Raw genomic sequence first — 13,076 nt, 5'->3', positions numbered from 1 at the left:
AGCACCGCAGCGCTCGATCGGCATCGGCCCATCATCCATCGAACCAGCCCTGTAGCGTGGCAAGTGGCATGGCGGCCTGCGCGGATCGATGGAGCCGGACAGGCGCATTTGCTCCGCGGCCACGCGCCCATGCCGGCACTCGCCGCGCGCGCGCTCTCCTCCCGTCGCGGCCGGTGTGTCTTCCTGTTTCGTTGGTTGCAGCTGCAGGCCTGCATGCAGCTTCACGTCTGCGATCGAGCAGTAAAACGTAGCGCCTGGCACGGCATGTGCGGTGCAGCAGGGCGGCATGGGCGAGCGCCGAGCGCCCGGCTCCCACTACCACCAAGGAAGCAGCACTTCCGCTTCCGTGTGCCGGCCTTCTGGACGAGCGGAAATCGCGGTGTGCCGCACGGTGGCCGAACGGATTGATCGAGTGGAGGCTTCGAGTTCGATCGGCTTCCGCCATGGAAAAAAAAGGGGAGAAATCGCAGCGACGCACGCACACACAGGGAGCGACGAGTACAGTACCTCACGTGCCTGGCCCGGCGCAAGGCTGTCGCACGGTTTTTTAGTACAGTTGTACAGGTCTGTGTGAAACACCGCCGCAACTCAGCGGCGGTAACTATTGCGTAGCAGCAGACTAGCAGTAACAGCAAACCCAGCCCTTGTTTAGTTCGCGAAATTTGGAATTTGGAGCTACTGTAGCACCTTCGTTTTTATTTGGCAAATAGTGTCCAAACATTAACTAATTAGGCTTAAAACGTTCGTCTCGCAATTTTCCACCCAACTGTACAATTAGTTTTTCTTTTCGTCTACATTTAATGCTCCATGCACAGGCCGTAAATATTCGATGTGACAGGTACTGTAGCAACTTTTTGGACTTTGGGTCCAACTAAACAAGACGTAGAGGAGCCGTTGAGCGAGCGCGCCCCTGGCTCCTCCTCCTGTAGTCCTGTTTGTCAACGTCTCCCGGCTCCCGCCGCAGCGACTCAGCGGGAGGGGCCGGGCCGGCGAGCGGCGACAAGACGTCGGGCGCCAAAAGGCGTCGCCAACGCCAACGCCATGCCGTCCGCAGGGCCCCGGCGGAGCCCGTGCCGCGGGCCTCGCGCGTCGGTAGGCGGGCACACGCAAAGCGCTTCCCTGCAGTGCTGCGCGTCCGTCTCTCACCCGTCGCTCTCGCATCTTTTTGGCCCGCCCCCTCCCTTCCCTCCCGTCGGCAAAAAGACACAAGAGCCGAGCCGAGCCGACGGATCCGATCCGAGGGCTTTCTTTCTGCGCGCGGCGCGGGCGACACGGTCACTCGGAGCGGCCTCTGTCTCTCGCACTCGAAGAGACACACACCGACATGCATGCAATGCGATGTCGCCGTGAGCAAGCGCTGCTCGGGCCTCGGGCCCGAGTGCCCGACGGTTCTGGAACGGCGACACGTCGTGACCGGCCGCTTTACCGTTTGTGGCCAGGTGAAAGGAACGGCGAGCCGGCGAGGCGAAGCCTTCTTTTCTCTGAGGCGTGCAGCCTGCTCGGCAGGGGGCGGGCAGGCTCGACGGCCCTCTCATGCTCGCCCAGATCCGTGGCTGCCAGAAACGGACGCTGGTAGCCTTTGTGGTAGAGGTAGAGGAAACCCATTTCTGTCACCCATCCACTGCCACTGGGCGACGTGCTCTTCGGAATCGTATCATGAGCGCACTATAGTAGTATATATACTCCGTATGTACTACTACGTACGTGTGTGGACTAGAACAATACGAGCTCAAGATATTTATAAAACTCTTCCAGTTCCAGTATCGCGCATGGAAATCCCACAGGTCTACGCAGAAACCGTACTGACGGCCATTGTCCTATTTGCTTGGCTGATAAACCATGATAAAAAATATGATTGGCTGTTTTATCGTGATAGAAAAATACTATTTGTTGGCTGAAAAAATACGAAGCTAACGGGGCGCATGAAGTTGGAAATCCTACTGGATCCCTAAATGGGCCCTGATAAGCATCGAAGTTAGCATCGTGTCACGCTGCCAATGATCAGCGCGTACGAACAAAGACATCGCGGTGTGGGGTATCGCGCCTTTACGCAGGGACGGAAGTGCGAGTGGTACTGTGATTTTTCCAACTGCACGGCAGCACCTGTCGTCCACTCCACACTTCACACACAGTCCACATTCGCCGCTACTAACCTCATCGGGGGACTCCCTGATCCACCGGCCTCTCGCCCATCCGGAAAGCGCCGCATCATTGCTGCCGCTGATACGCCGCCATCGATTGCCCTGTGCGGCTGTGCCTCCCTCCAAGCACTCTTCCTTTTTCCCACACAGGAAGCCAGCACCAAGCCGTCGCTGTTTGGGCTGGCGACGCTGCACGAGCTCTGGAGGCCAATGATTTCGGCCGGACGGGCTCTCTAGCCTCTCGGGACCGGTATGGGCGCGCAGGAAGCGGACGCGTCGGGGGCGGGGAGGGAGGGGCCAGCGACGCGTGCGTACGCTCTCGTTCTCGGCTTCTCATGTGCGGGGCTGCGGTGGTCGGTGTCCTCGGCGTAGGTACGGCCATGGTGGCACGGTCTGTATCATTGCGGCTCCGGGAGAAGCCGCCAACGTCGCTTTTTTTTTCATGATCACCATTTTTCTGGTGGCCGAGCATCGCCATTTGCCAATTGGCATTCACAACTTGCCCACTGGTCGCTGTTATTTGTGTGTGTTTTGTCGAATACAAGGAGAACGGTGCTAACGATGCTGGTAAACTCCACAATATATATCGGCCCATTTTTTTTTGTACAGGTCAGGTTGCTGAGCCGTGAGGAGCCCGATAGGCTAATAAGCATAGCAAACTGGGCCTGAGAATGAGGGCCCAAGGCCGCCATTACTGTTTCTTTCCTTTCTTCCCCGAAGTACGGCCCACGCGACGGAAAAGAGGCCGTCGATAGCTATCAGATGCCACGGGCCGCCGCGTTCAGCCGTCAGGCTTGGCCAAATTCCCTTGTCATCACAAAGAAGCCTAAAGAAACGGTCTTGACGGCAGAAACTGTAGCAGATGAGCAACCATACTCAACATAGATTTTGAGAACCGAAAACACTGAGACAATCACCTGCTATGATTACTTTCTCCGAGCATGATTTTCATCGTATATCTTCTAAGGACCCTATTACTACCATACATCTGCAACCCACGTAATGTACATTACTGTTGTATGAAGATAAACTATGCAATACAATTCCTAGATCCCTCCCCGCACAACAAACAGATGGTTGTGGCGTTTCCAGGGGCACACTTCCAGCGTCCACGGTGACGAATTTGCTAGCACTTGAGAAGTAATATATATCTGGACTACAACAAATTCAAGCCTCCTTCCTAGTTATCCTGTCAGCAGTACCAGCAGCAGTGAAAAAAGTTGGTTAACAGTTAAGCATAGAAGTTTGCTGAACAGTAGGCCACAGAGGTTTCCATACCTGAAGCAATAGATTCCAAGAGCATCCTTGATTTCATGCACAACCGAAACGGCAAGGTGTAGGTAAAGACCCACTGTCACAGGAAAATGGAGCAGTGATATGTAAAACGCTGAGTGTGAACAGATAACCAAGCAGAAATATCGACATAAAAAGGATAATAGTCCCAGAAGATAGATGTTAACACAGTACAGACTTTGAGATGCAAAGTTACATGCTATGAGCATGAGAATGCCACATGCGTAGATGTTGGTCTTCCCTGATCATACCCAGTATAACAGCAATACGAAGAAAAAGGTAAAGTTTTATGGTGCTAGTGATCCATTGCTAGGAAATGAGAATGTACTATCTGAAATAGCACTTTATAAATCTAAACGGGCTCTTTAGGCCCACAAAGCATGATACTATTGAACAGAGTGGACAAACCGAATGTTAGTGCCTAGGAAAGATTCCATAGAAATGATCATAAGATGCAAGTATGAAACTGAAAATGCTCAAGTTCACCTGTATATGCACAATAAAGAAGCAGCAGCACAAGCTCATCAACTAAAGGACTCCTGCCAGTAAGAAGATCGAGTCATTTAGTGTAAACATAAAAGAGCTGTCTTTCAGATGTTACCAGTACTAGGTGGAATAAACACATTAAGAGCTTACCCATCGTTGATCTTTGCAATGAGAGCATTTGCAATCGGAAAACAAAGAAACACCAGAGACTGAAACAAGAGGTTTTAGTCAGTACTTAAAAAGTGGCCTACACTTGGCACCTAATAAAGATGAGAAGACAGGAGACTTCAAAGCCATACCATGAACATCCCAGATTTTAGACCTTTGGGCTCATCACACAAATGAGCAAGTATCATTCTTCCCTGCTCAAAGATGATTATTCACATTATAAGATGATGAGCAGTATTTGTAGATATAAACAAAATGAGTGATAGTGTGTAAGTATTGCACTGAGTTTGTCCCTTCAGAAAACCACACATTACTAAAGGCATCATGCAACAACAGAAATTAAGTCCAGTCTAATCTGATGTTCATATGAGTCATCAGGTGCACTGCTTGGCTCATGCATTCCAATCAAACCTGAGGCTTTTGTGTATGCTGTTATTTTATATTCTGTCAGGTTGCATGTGCTGTTATTTTATATTCTATATCAGCAGTACTAATGAGACTGAGATGACTTTTGTGTGACCTGGGTCCTGGGTAGTGGCGAGGTTGCTATTTCCAATCAATCCCGCCTTACAAAATTAAATCATAAGGAACTTCAGCAAATTAAATTTTCGAAGCCTAAATATAAAACTCTGTTTATTATTGATGTTTTTTATATATATCCTCCTCCGTTTTTATTGGTGGCACATGTTAGCGCCCCCCCCCCCCCCCCCCCCCCCCCCCCCCCCCCACACACACACACACACACAAGTTTGACCTGGCCAGATAACCCTCTAAACTAACATTTGGTCCAATTTACATTTTTCTTTTTTGTTTCTCTATGTACAAATTGTGTTTTTAAGTTTCAGATTTTGTGAGGTGATGACATATATTTTGTGCTAGAAAAATACATTATTCATTTTTCATCAATATGTTTTGTACGATATTGTATCTCTAGTGTTAATTTATTATTAAATTTCCTAAGCTATCAAAATAGTGCCCAAAAATTAAGATATATTTTTTCTAACATAACTTATGATGTCCTCTATTACCTCACAAAATTCGATATTAAAACTCAATTTACATGTGCAGAACACAAAAAAAAAAAATCTTGTTAAGGGGTAAACTAGACCAACTGAAATAGTTGGAGGGAGTAAATTGAACCAAATGTTAGTTTAGGGGGTTATGTGGATATAGGACAAACTTGGCGGGAGTAATTTGAACTTTTTCCTAAGCTAAATAATCTAAGAACAAAAAACAACAGCAATGAAACTTACCACCAAATATCCAAAATTAAAGCCAGTTCCAATTACGAGCAAATGTGGTTGGTTCCTCATTATACTTGAAGGAGAAAGATAAGACCTGCACAACAAATAACAGGGACCTAAGTGTATCATATATATTTCCGAAGCTCTATCCTATACAATAAACAATGATACATTTTTCAGTTGGCATACCAGATAGCAACTCCAGCTAACAGTGCAATAAAAGGGAAGGATCTGCAGCCAAGTAATAAAAAACAGTAAGAAAACAAACATTAATATAAAATAACAGCACATGCAACCTGAGACTGCCAAATACAAGATAGTTATGTAATATAAACTAAAGAGGCAATAATATTGAAACAAAAGCGGAGTTCTCACATTGACAACTTAGATGTTCTAGGAGGCTATAAATGCTCTGGAGGGAACTAGATTATCTATAGCTTTTTCAGCACTGGCAATGCAAACACATATAAACTTCATGGAAAATAAAGTTATATTAATGGGAACAAAGTTGAAAAATGTATGCAAAAGAATACACATTTCTTTTTTTTAAAAAAAACTAACCCTTCCTTGCTTAGGGTTTAATATTTTCAAATGTATTATCGCTTACTGTTTCCAAAAGCACAGTAGCAAGCCAATATACTGTCCGCATATGGGAAAAGTCAAAAGCTTACCATGGCTAATGCTAATACCATGCTTCCTTTTCGCGTCTCAACTACCTCTTGGACATTGCTGACACTGGACAACAAAAGAATCACTTCTAAGCAATGATTGATCATATGCAACACAATTACATTAATTAACTATTATTCTTGCTCCACATTGTGGTAAATTTTATTGAAATCGCTAGCAAAGGAAAGTGACGATTTATGAAAATGGAAGGATATTGCAAGCAGTTCTGGGGAACGAATACAAAGGACAGTAACATATTGTTAGAACTAATCATTAGCAAATATGAGATACGTATCACAGTTACATTTATCAATTATCATTATTGCTTTGTACTGAGGTGAATGTCCCAAAGTCACTAGTTACATTTATCACTTCAAGAAACAGGACGAATCAGCATTTATGTGTAGTTCCATAATAGTTCTGGATGCTCAATGCAAAGAGCAGTTAGGGAGTAGAGGAAAAGGAAGAGAAGCTTACTTGGATCTAACAGTAGGTATAACGGCACATACAATCATAAGAATCAGCACAAGAACATACAAGGGGATTTCGATTTCTGAAACAAGCAAAAGGAAGAACTTTAGAAATAATTACAGTAATAATTATGTGAGGCCGTGAGCATTGTGCTTCTGGCAAACAGACTCAGTTGACTAAAGAAACAGATATCGCATTGTAGCAGAGAGCACAGAAATACTTATATGCTTGCAGTCAAATATCATGCCAATAAGGCATAAAGGAAAAAGTAATGCTGTGTTCGCATAAAATGGTGACAGTCATCTCATAGTCCCAAGAGTACATACCAGAAAGAAATGGAAGTGGAATCCAACCCAAAAAGGGTAGTGATTTCCGAAAATCCTGTGCCCACCATTCAGCGCCTAGATTAAGAGAACAAACAACATGAATTGCAGTAAACGTTCTGATTTTAGAACAATCAAGAATGTAACAGAGATTTGACGAAGAAAGTTAATGCATATCAAGATTTGCTTATAGGGGAAATTACCAGTAAGAAATGTAAACAAATGGGATACATAGATCAGCATCAGGCCCTCCGTTGGTCCATTTATTGTAGGAAGAATGAGTGTGTTTGTAAAGAAGCTGGTGACACACGGGTAAATACCGATAAATAGCAGACAGACCTTTGTTAATATCATGGATTAGCAGACATAAAAATTAAACATTAAGAACATCAGTTCAGCAATACAAGATGTAAAACTAATGACTGAAACCTATAAATTTTCTTGTGTGAAATCATTTGCAACAACAGAAGACACAAGGTCAAGTACATTGGTAAACACCAGCTGCCTCATAGGCTGTCTCATGAAATGCCACATAGGATTTTGTTATGATGTGGAGGAGAGGGGAGGAGGTGATAGAAAGAGGTATTGTTAAATCTAGGAATATGATACTACTTTGTGTACTATTGTTGGAGTTGTTATTGGTATGCAACTCAAAACATTGTTTTCTTCCATGCATAAACTAATGATTGTTAAATTCTACAAGTCTACGAGACCACTTGTTGTCTGTTAAATTGTCTCAAGATCCACCTATAAAGCGACACCAAAGTACTTTCCCTAACTAGAAGAAACAAGAGGCAATATGTCGTATAAATATAGAAAAATGAGGAGCCATTCAGCATGAACCAAAGTAGAGCAATCATCTACCACTATTTCAAAATTCGGCATTCTAGGCTGCCTAGGTGGCACTGAGGTTCTAAGCACCATCCACCCCGTCTAGCGCCTGATCAGAGTAGCCCCCCTAATCAATGATGAGGCGATAGGCACGACCTCACCCCACTGACAGTCTACGCCTTAGCACTTTTTTAGACACTGTCATACTTGTTAAGAAAATGGGGGAAAAAACACCACGTCACCAATGTGTTCCCTAGATATTGTGGAAGACTGGAAGTAACCATGAAGCAATCCACATTAGAGCTATTTTGTCACATTTTATCATATTATATTCCCATGGCACATTAAACAATAACATGCAAAAGAAATTCACCAGCATTCAAGCTAGATAACGTTGAGATAACTTAATGCCACAATAGGTACAGAGCCTATAAGCCTAAGAAGCTTTTACTATAGCAAGCACTGTGAAATCTAATCATTTGATTGAGTGATCAGAAATTCAGAACACATAGTAACATTTGGGGCGGAAATACCAAATTTTGCTCAAATTAGAGTATGTACACACCAAATGGGTTTCAAGGGTCTTACTGTTCCCAGGTTGCAAGATAGAACGGGACAGCAGCAACCACCCAGAACCAGAATGTCCATCCTCCACACATCAAGGTGCTTCCAAGGGCCAAAGCTTCAAACTAACAACAAATCAGAGAAACATCTCAAAGGTCAAAGGAGGAAAAGGTGTAAGGGCTGTCAAAGGAGGAAAAGGTGTAAGGGCTTAGAAAATCCTTACAGCACAGGCAAGTGCATCACATCCTGTAAAATGGCAATTTAGAGATGTAAGATGCCATGCTAATAGAGATAGGAAAAGGGAAAATGAGGGCTAAAAAGTACCATGATCAAAAAGTTCTCCAAGAGGGCTTGATGAGCTAGTACGCCTCGCTTGTTTACCATCAACAGCATCAAAAGTCTAGCATGGAGGCAATATTATACCGTCAAGGCAAGATGCTATAGGACAATATAGTTTATTAAACTCTATCAAATTTATGAGCAAGCTGGCATCATAGTCACCAGTTTAATCAGGCATCCAGTGAACCATTATGCATACCAGCAGATAACAAAATAGAAAAAATAAAATTCTGGACTTCTTTTTAATGTCAATAAGGAGATACTATGTCAAAATACATTCTGGCTAATATGAACAGACTAGAGTTTACCAAGTTGTTTGCATCTCAAGATTTAATATAATGTCATAGTTGTTTACAAAACAGGTTTGAAACTTTGGATGATGCATGGTACCAATAATGCAAAGTGCAAAGTAAATTGTACCAGTCTAATAAAACACAGAAAGGGCACAGGGTTAATGCTAATTAGTACATCGGCGAGTGCCAAAAGAGTGTCTTTCTCATTTAACTGAATGAAACATGTTCCATTATCTTTTCCGACAGTGACTATTAATTTTGACCATTCCAAAGCATGTTTAAATTGAGCCCTTACAATTGAATTTTCTAGACCTACAACTAAGCTGCAAAGACTGTTCCGCAAAAGCTGACATGAAACTCATTTTTAAACCACCTAGAACAACAAAGCACACCTCATTCCACATAAGTTAGCCATAAATCCTAAAGTTAACACTGACACAATCCCCTTGTTTGCCTGGGTTCTTCTCTCTCTTGGGAGGAAACTAAATCCCAAGATAAGAAAAGCAGGGCATTCAAAAACTTTTAAATTGAAATACTCTTGCTTGGCAATGTATTACTATTTGGTAATCAAATGAGGGGGAAAAGGAAGCAGAAAAAAGACTTAATTGTCCATTTAGATTCTCATAATTAGTAAGTTTCACAGACCTGGTACAAGAAGAGGAGTAATCCATGGGCAAGATGGACCCACCTAGGGGGAGCAGTGTCAAGGCGAGGCGAATATATCTGCATAAGTGGTCACCATAGCAACAACTTAAAAAAATGATGGGTTCTATCATGATATAGAATGCATCAAAAGACGCACAGGTTGGGATCTTAACAGCCGGTTAACAGCTTCACAAAATTGCAACTAGTTCAAGCAAAAGAGACACTTACATAGCCAAGCAGCGCTGATAGAACTAGAAACGAAAATCCTGTGAGTGTGATCTGAAATGTTGGAAAGCATAACCATGTACTGCACCAGATGAGATGAATCCAACAAAGAATGGACATTGTGGTCATCGATCCCTTACCATGTTTGGTCTATTTGTGAATCCATACATGCAAATGAAGAAAATTATAAGTTAGCACAGAAGTTTTGATAGGGAAAGAACAAAGCGCAACATGAAACTTGATGCTTGCACTGTGCTAAAGCTTGATTTAACACAGGGGTGAGAGCTTAGGTGTTGCGATGGGGATTCTGTGTTCGGCGGTCAAGCTGTGATCTTGTACATAAACTCTCTTTTTGCTTAATTGAAAGGCAGTGGTCCTGCCAATTCGTTAAGCTTAATTGACAAAAAGTCAGATTCTGCAACATGGTGCCTAAGAGCACTTTGCTGTTTGCTCTCCACCAGGTCACAATTGCTTGGTTGTACAAGAAAATCATCTAGTCAAAACTCATTGTTCACATGTGGGAGTAAGCTTACACCAGGAGAAGGTGAGCATTTTGGAAAGTTATCCCCCCCCCCCCCCCCCCCCCCCCCCACCCCCCTCTCACTGCCCAAATATAATTAGGAAAACTTCTACATTTGCTCACCAAACCAGGGGGACAAGCAAACACTTAGCAGCAGGTGAGTGCATGCAATTATTATTGCTTTGTGGCATAGAATCCACCGGCTACTAAAAAATGGAAACAGTAAAATACCATAACAAGCTAACACACATACTCCGTACACAACTACCTGTAAATCCATTCAGTTTCAGATAAGAACCAGATGTCAGCCGTATTAATTCCTTGATCTTAAGCGCCTCCTTATACCTTCTGAAATATTCCCTCCCATAGACCATAGTGATCTTGTGCGGAACAACCTACGCAGCGTTCCGCGCATCTCAAATTCAAATATTCCACAACAACAGCCAAGCACAAACAACTAATCCTTCTCGGGAGATCGTACATAGCAATACTTGTTACTGCCCTTACAAATTGGGGAATGGGCAGACGCAGCAACTACTCGACCCCTACCAATAGAAGCCACGCAGAAGGAGACCAATCGAACACCCAAACAGGATTTGGAACTAGTCACAGGACAAACACGCGCGGACTAACCACTATTAGAACAATAGTAGGTCGTGAACTGGAGCGCTCAGTCGCTCACACGCAGCACAAAGAGAGGGGATGGAGACTACTCACGGCATCCAGAGCGGGAAGAGGGTGACGCATCGGCTCCAGAAGGGCTGGAGCACGTACTTGGCCACCACCGAGCGGTCCTCCCCGCTGTACCTGTACCGCTTCAGCGTCTCCACGCCGTGCGCGCCGATAAACCCCATCCTGCTCGGTCGGGTTCCCCGCCGGCGCCGGGCGAGGGCGGAGCGGGGGTGCTCGGAGGTGGAGGGGACCGAGGGTGGTCGAGAAGCTCTGCAAGGCCGAGAAGAGGATGCGATTGCGGCGGCGGCGGGGCTGGAGAGTGGTGTGGTGGCGGCGGCGGTTCCGCGAGCGGCGAGAAGGCGAGGTCTGGAGCCTGGAGGGGAGCGGATCTTGCCCAAGGCAACGCGTGGTATATTCGTCACGCGTCCGTGTATGGCGTGGGGCCCGTGCGGTTTGAGTACGAGACTGGGAACCTTTTGGGTCCGACGGGAAGATGACACCTGTCTGTCTCCTACTCAAAACTGAGCAACGTGGATCTCCGCGGTCGATTTATTTTTTTTTTAAAAAAATGGACCAATTTTAAATCATATTTTCAAATGGTATATCTTTTTTTAATTCGACGCTATATATGCATTTGGCTACCAATGCTGGCACGCATGCATCACGAATCTGATGTGGACGTTCCGATGATCCTATCCCACTATTCTGTTTGGCATGACAAAATCGATTTGGAATAATAGGGGTGGTGTTTTGTTTAAGGGCACTGGCCGCCAAGCGATAGCTGTGGCTCGTCACGGGAATCTAAGTGTTTGTTTGCAAACGATGCTCTTAGATGATAAGGTTAGTTCGGCGTGAGCCAAGGAGCCCGACGTGTAGAGGGGGTTCCTGGCTTGTAGATGAAGGTTGTTTGGATAGGGTCTATCTTGAGCTCGTTGTAATCTCATGCTTGATGTACAAGTCACGCCGGGGGCTGTTCTCGGCTCAATATAACACACAACCGAGATCCCTAATAAGAGGGTATCTCGTTCCCTCATTTCTCATATGGTATTCAGAGCGTCATTCCTAGCGGAACTCAAACATGGCGCTCCCATCCTTCTCCGCAATGTTTGCTGCTATCTCTCCTCTCGGCTTCCTCCCCGTTACTGAGAAGCTCACCAGGACCAATCATCCAATGTGGAAGACGCAGGTCATGTGTGCAGAGCCGTTCGAAATAACACATTTTCGAAGACGCTTGTCTTCCACTAGACACTAAGCACCTCGAAAGTGGCTAAACTAAACAATTCCGTCGAGCCCACCTCAAGAGAGAACTCGAAACAATCCACGTTTTACCGCCAGAATGCAATAATAAGTACGAACTTACATCACTTAATCCATTTCTTACAACATAGAGTCTTGAAAATTATTTATTACAATACCAGAGTTCAGAGTGCCATAATGAAATAGCGGAATGTAATAATCATCTAGCGAAAACGATGCACGGATCCATCTATGCCCACCAGAAGAATCCTCCACACAAGAGCTAACTCCTCAAGCTTGCACCCTGCAACAGGGTAGAATAAATCCTGAGTACACAATGTACTCAGCAAGACTTACCCGACTAGAGGGAGTAGTTTTCCGACTCCAAAGAGTATGATAGGCAATATGGTTTGCTGTGTTCCTTTTTATTTGCAAAAAACATTACTAATAGTAAGTCCTAAAATAAGAATACACCTATCAAGCTACTAAACTTAGCTCTAATGACTAAGATACTAAGCTAACTATCATATTCACCAAGCAAAATGTTGGATTCACTAACAAACACTTAGCTTTGCAAATTAAGGGTATATCTTTATTTCTACTAAAGATTTAATGTATTTTGAAACAAAGAACATTTAACTACCCCAATGCTTAGTCTATTCTAAGGCCACAAAAATTACAGTGAGCACATAATAATACAATGAAGCTACCATAAATATTTCATGACTAAACTATCACCAATTTACCATAAAAATTCATACAATGATTAACTTAATAATATGAAGCACTTTCAAACGATTTAATAGCTTCTAGTGTCAACACATATAAATATGAACTAAATACACCAACAGATAGATCATAATTTTAAGAACGTAACAAAATTTGTTTCATAATTTTTAGACACCTGCATGATTTTATATTAATTACCAAAGATCAGTTTAGAAATTAAATTACAA

At 44.0% G+C, this 13,076-nt stretch overlaps 1 protein-coding gene across 1 annotated transcript; it reads right to left on the bottom strand.

The window, feature by feature from the left end:
• Positions 1 to 3,046: 3,046 nt before the first annotated feature.
• LOC136527366 (choline/ethanolaminephosphotransferase 1-like) lies at positions 3,047 to 11,216 on the bottom strand. The gene is made up of 18 exons (XM_066520073.1): positions 10,930 to 11,216; positions 9,833 to 9,842; positions 9,696 to 9,746; positions 9,468 to 9,545; positions 8,515 to 8,590; positions 8,414 to 8,436; positions 8,215 to 8,315; positions 6,999 to 7,093; positions 6,799 to 6,873; positions 6,479 to 6,554; positions 6,002 to 6,067; positions 5,522 to 5,560; positions 5,342 to 5,426; positions 4,220 to 4,282; positions 4,071 to 4,129; positions 3,921 to 3,973; positions 3,420 to 3,492; positions 3,047 to 3,330 (listed from the first exon to the last, which is right to left on the bottom strand). Exons 1-18 carry the CDS (start codon positions 11,064 to 11,066, stop codon positions 3,309 to 3,311), a joined length of 1,182 nt encoding a protein of 393 aa, XP_066376170.1. The 5' UTR covers positions 11,067 to 11,216; the 3' UTR covers positions 3,047 to 3,308.
• Between the last annotated feature and the right edge of the window lie 1,860 nt (positions 11,217 to 13,076).

Source organism: Miscanthus floridulus, chromosome 19 (assembly GCF_019320115.1).
Source record: "Miscanthus floridulus cultivar M001 chromosome 19, ASM1932011v1, whole genome shotgun sequence".
Taxonomy (NCBI): Eukaryota; Viridiplantae; Streptophyta; class Magnoliopsida; order Poales; family Poaceae; genus Miscanthus; species Miscanthus floridulus.
Note: the sequence above shows the minus strand (reverse complement) of the source record. Positions and strands in the feature narration are given on the sequence as shown.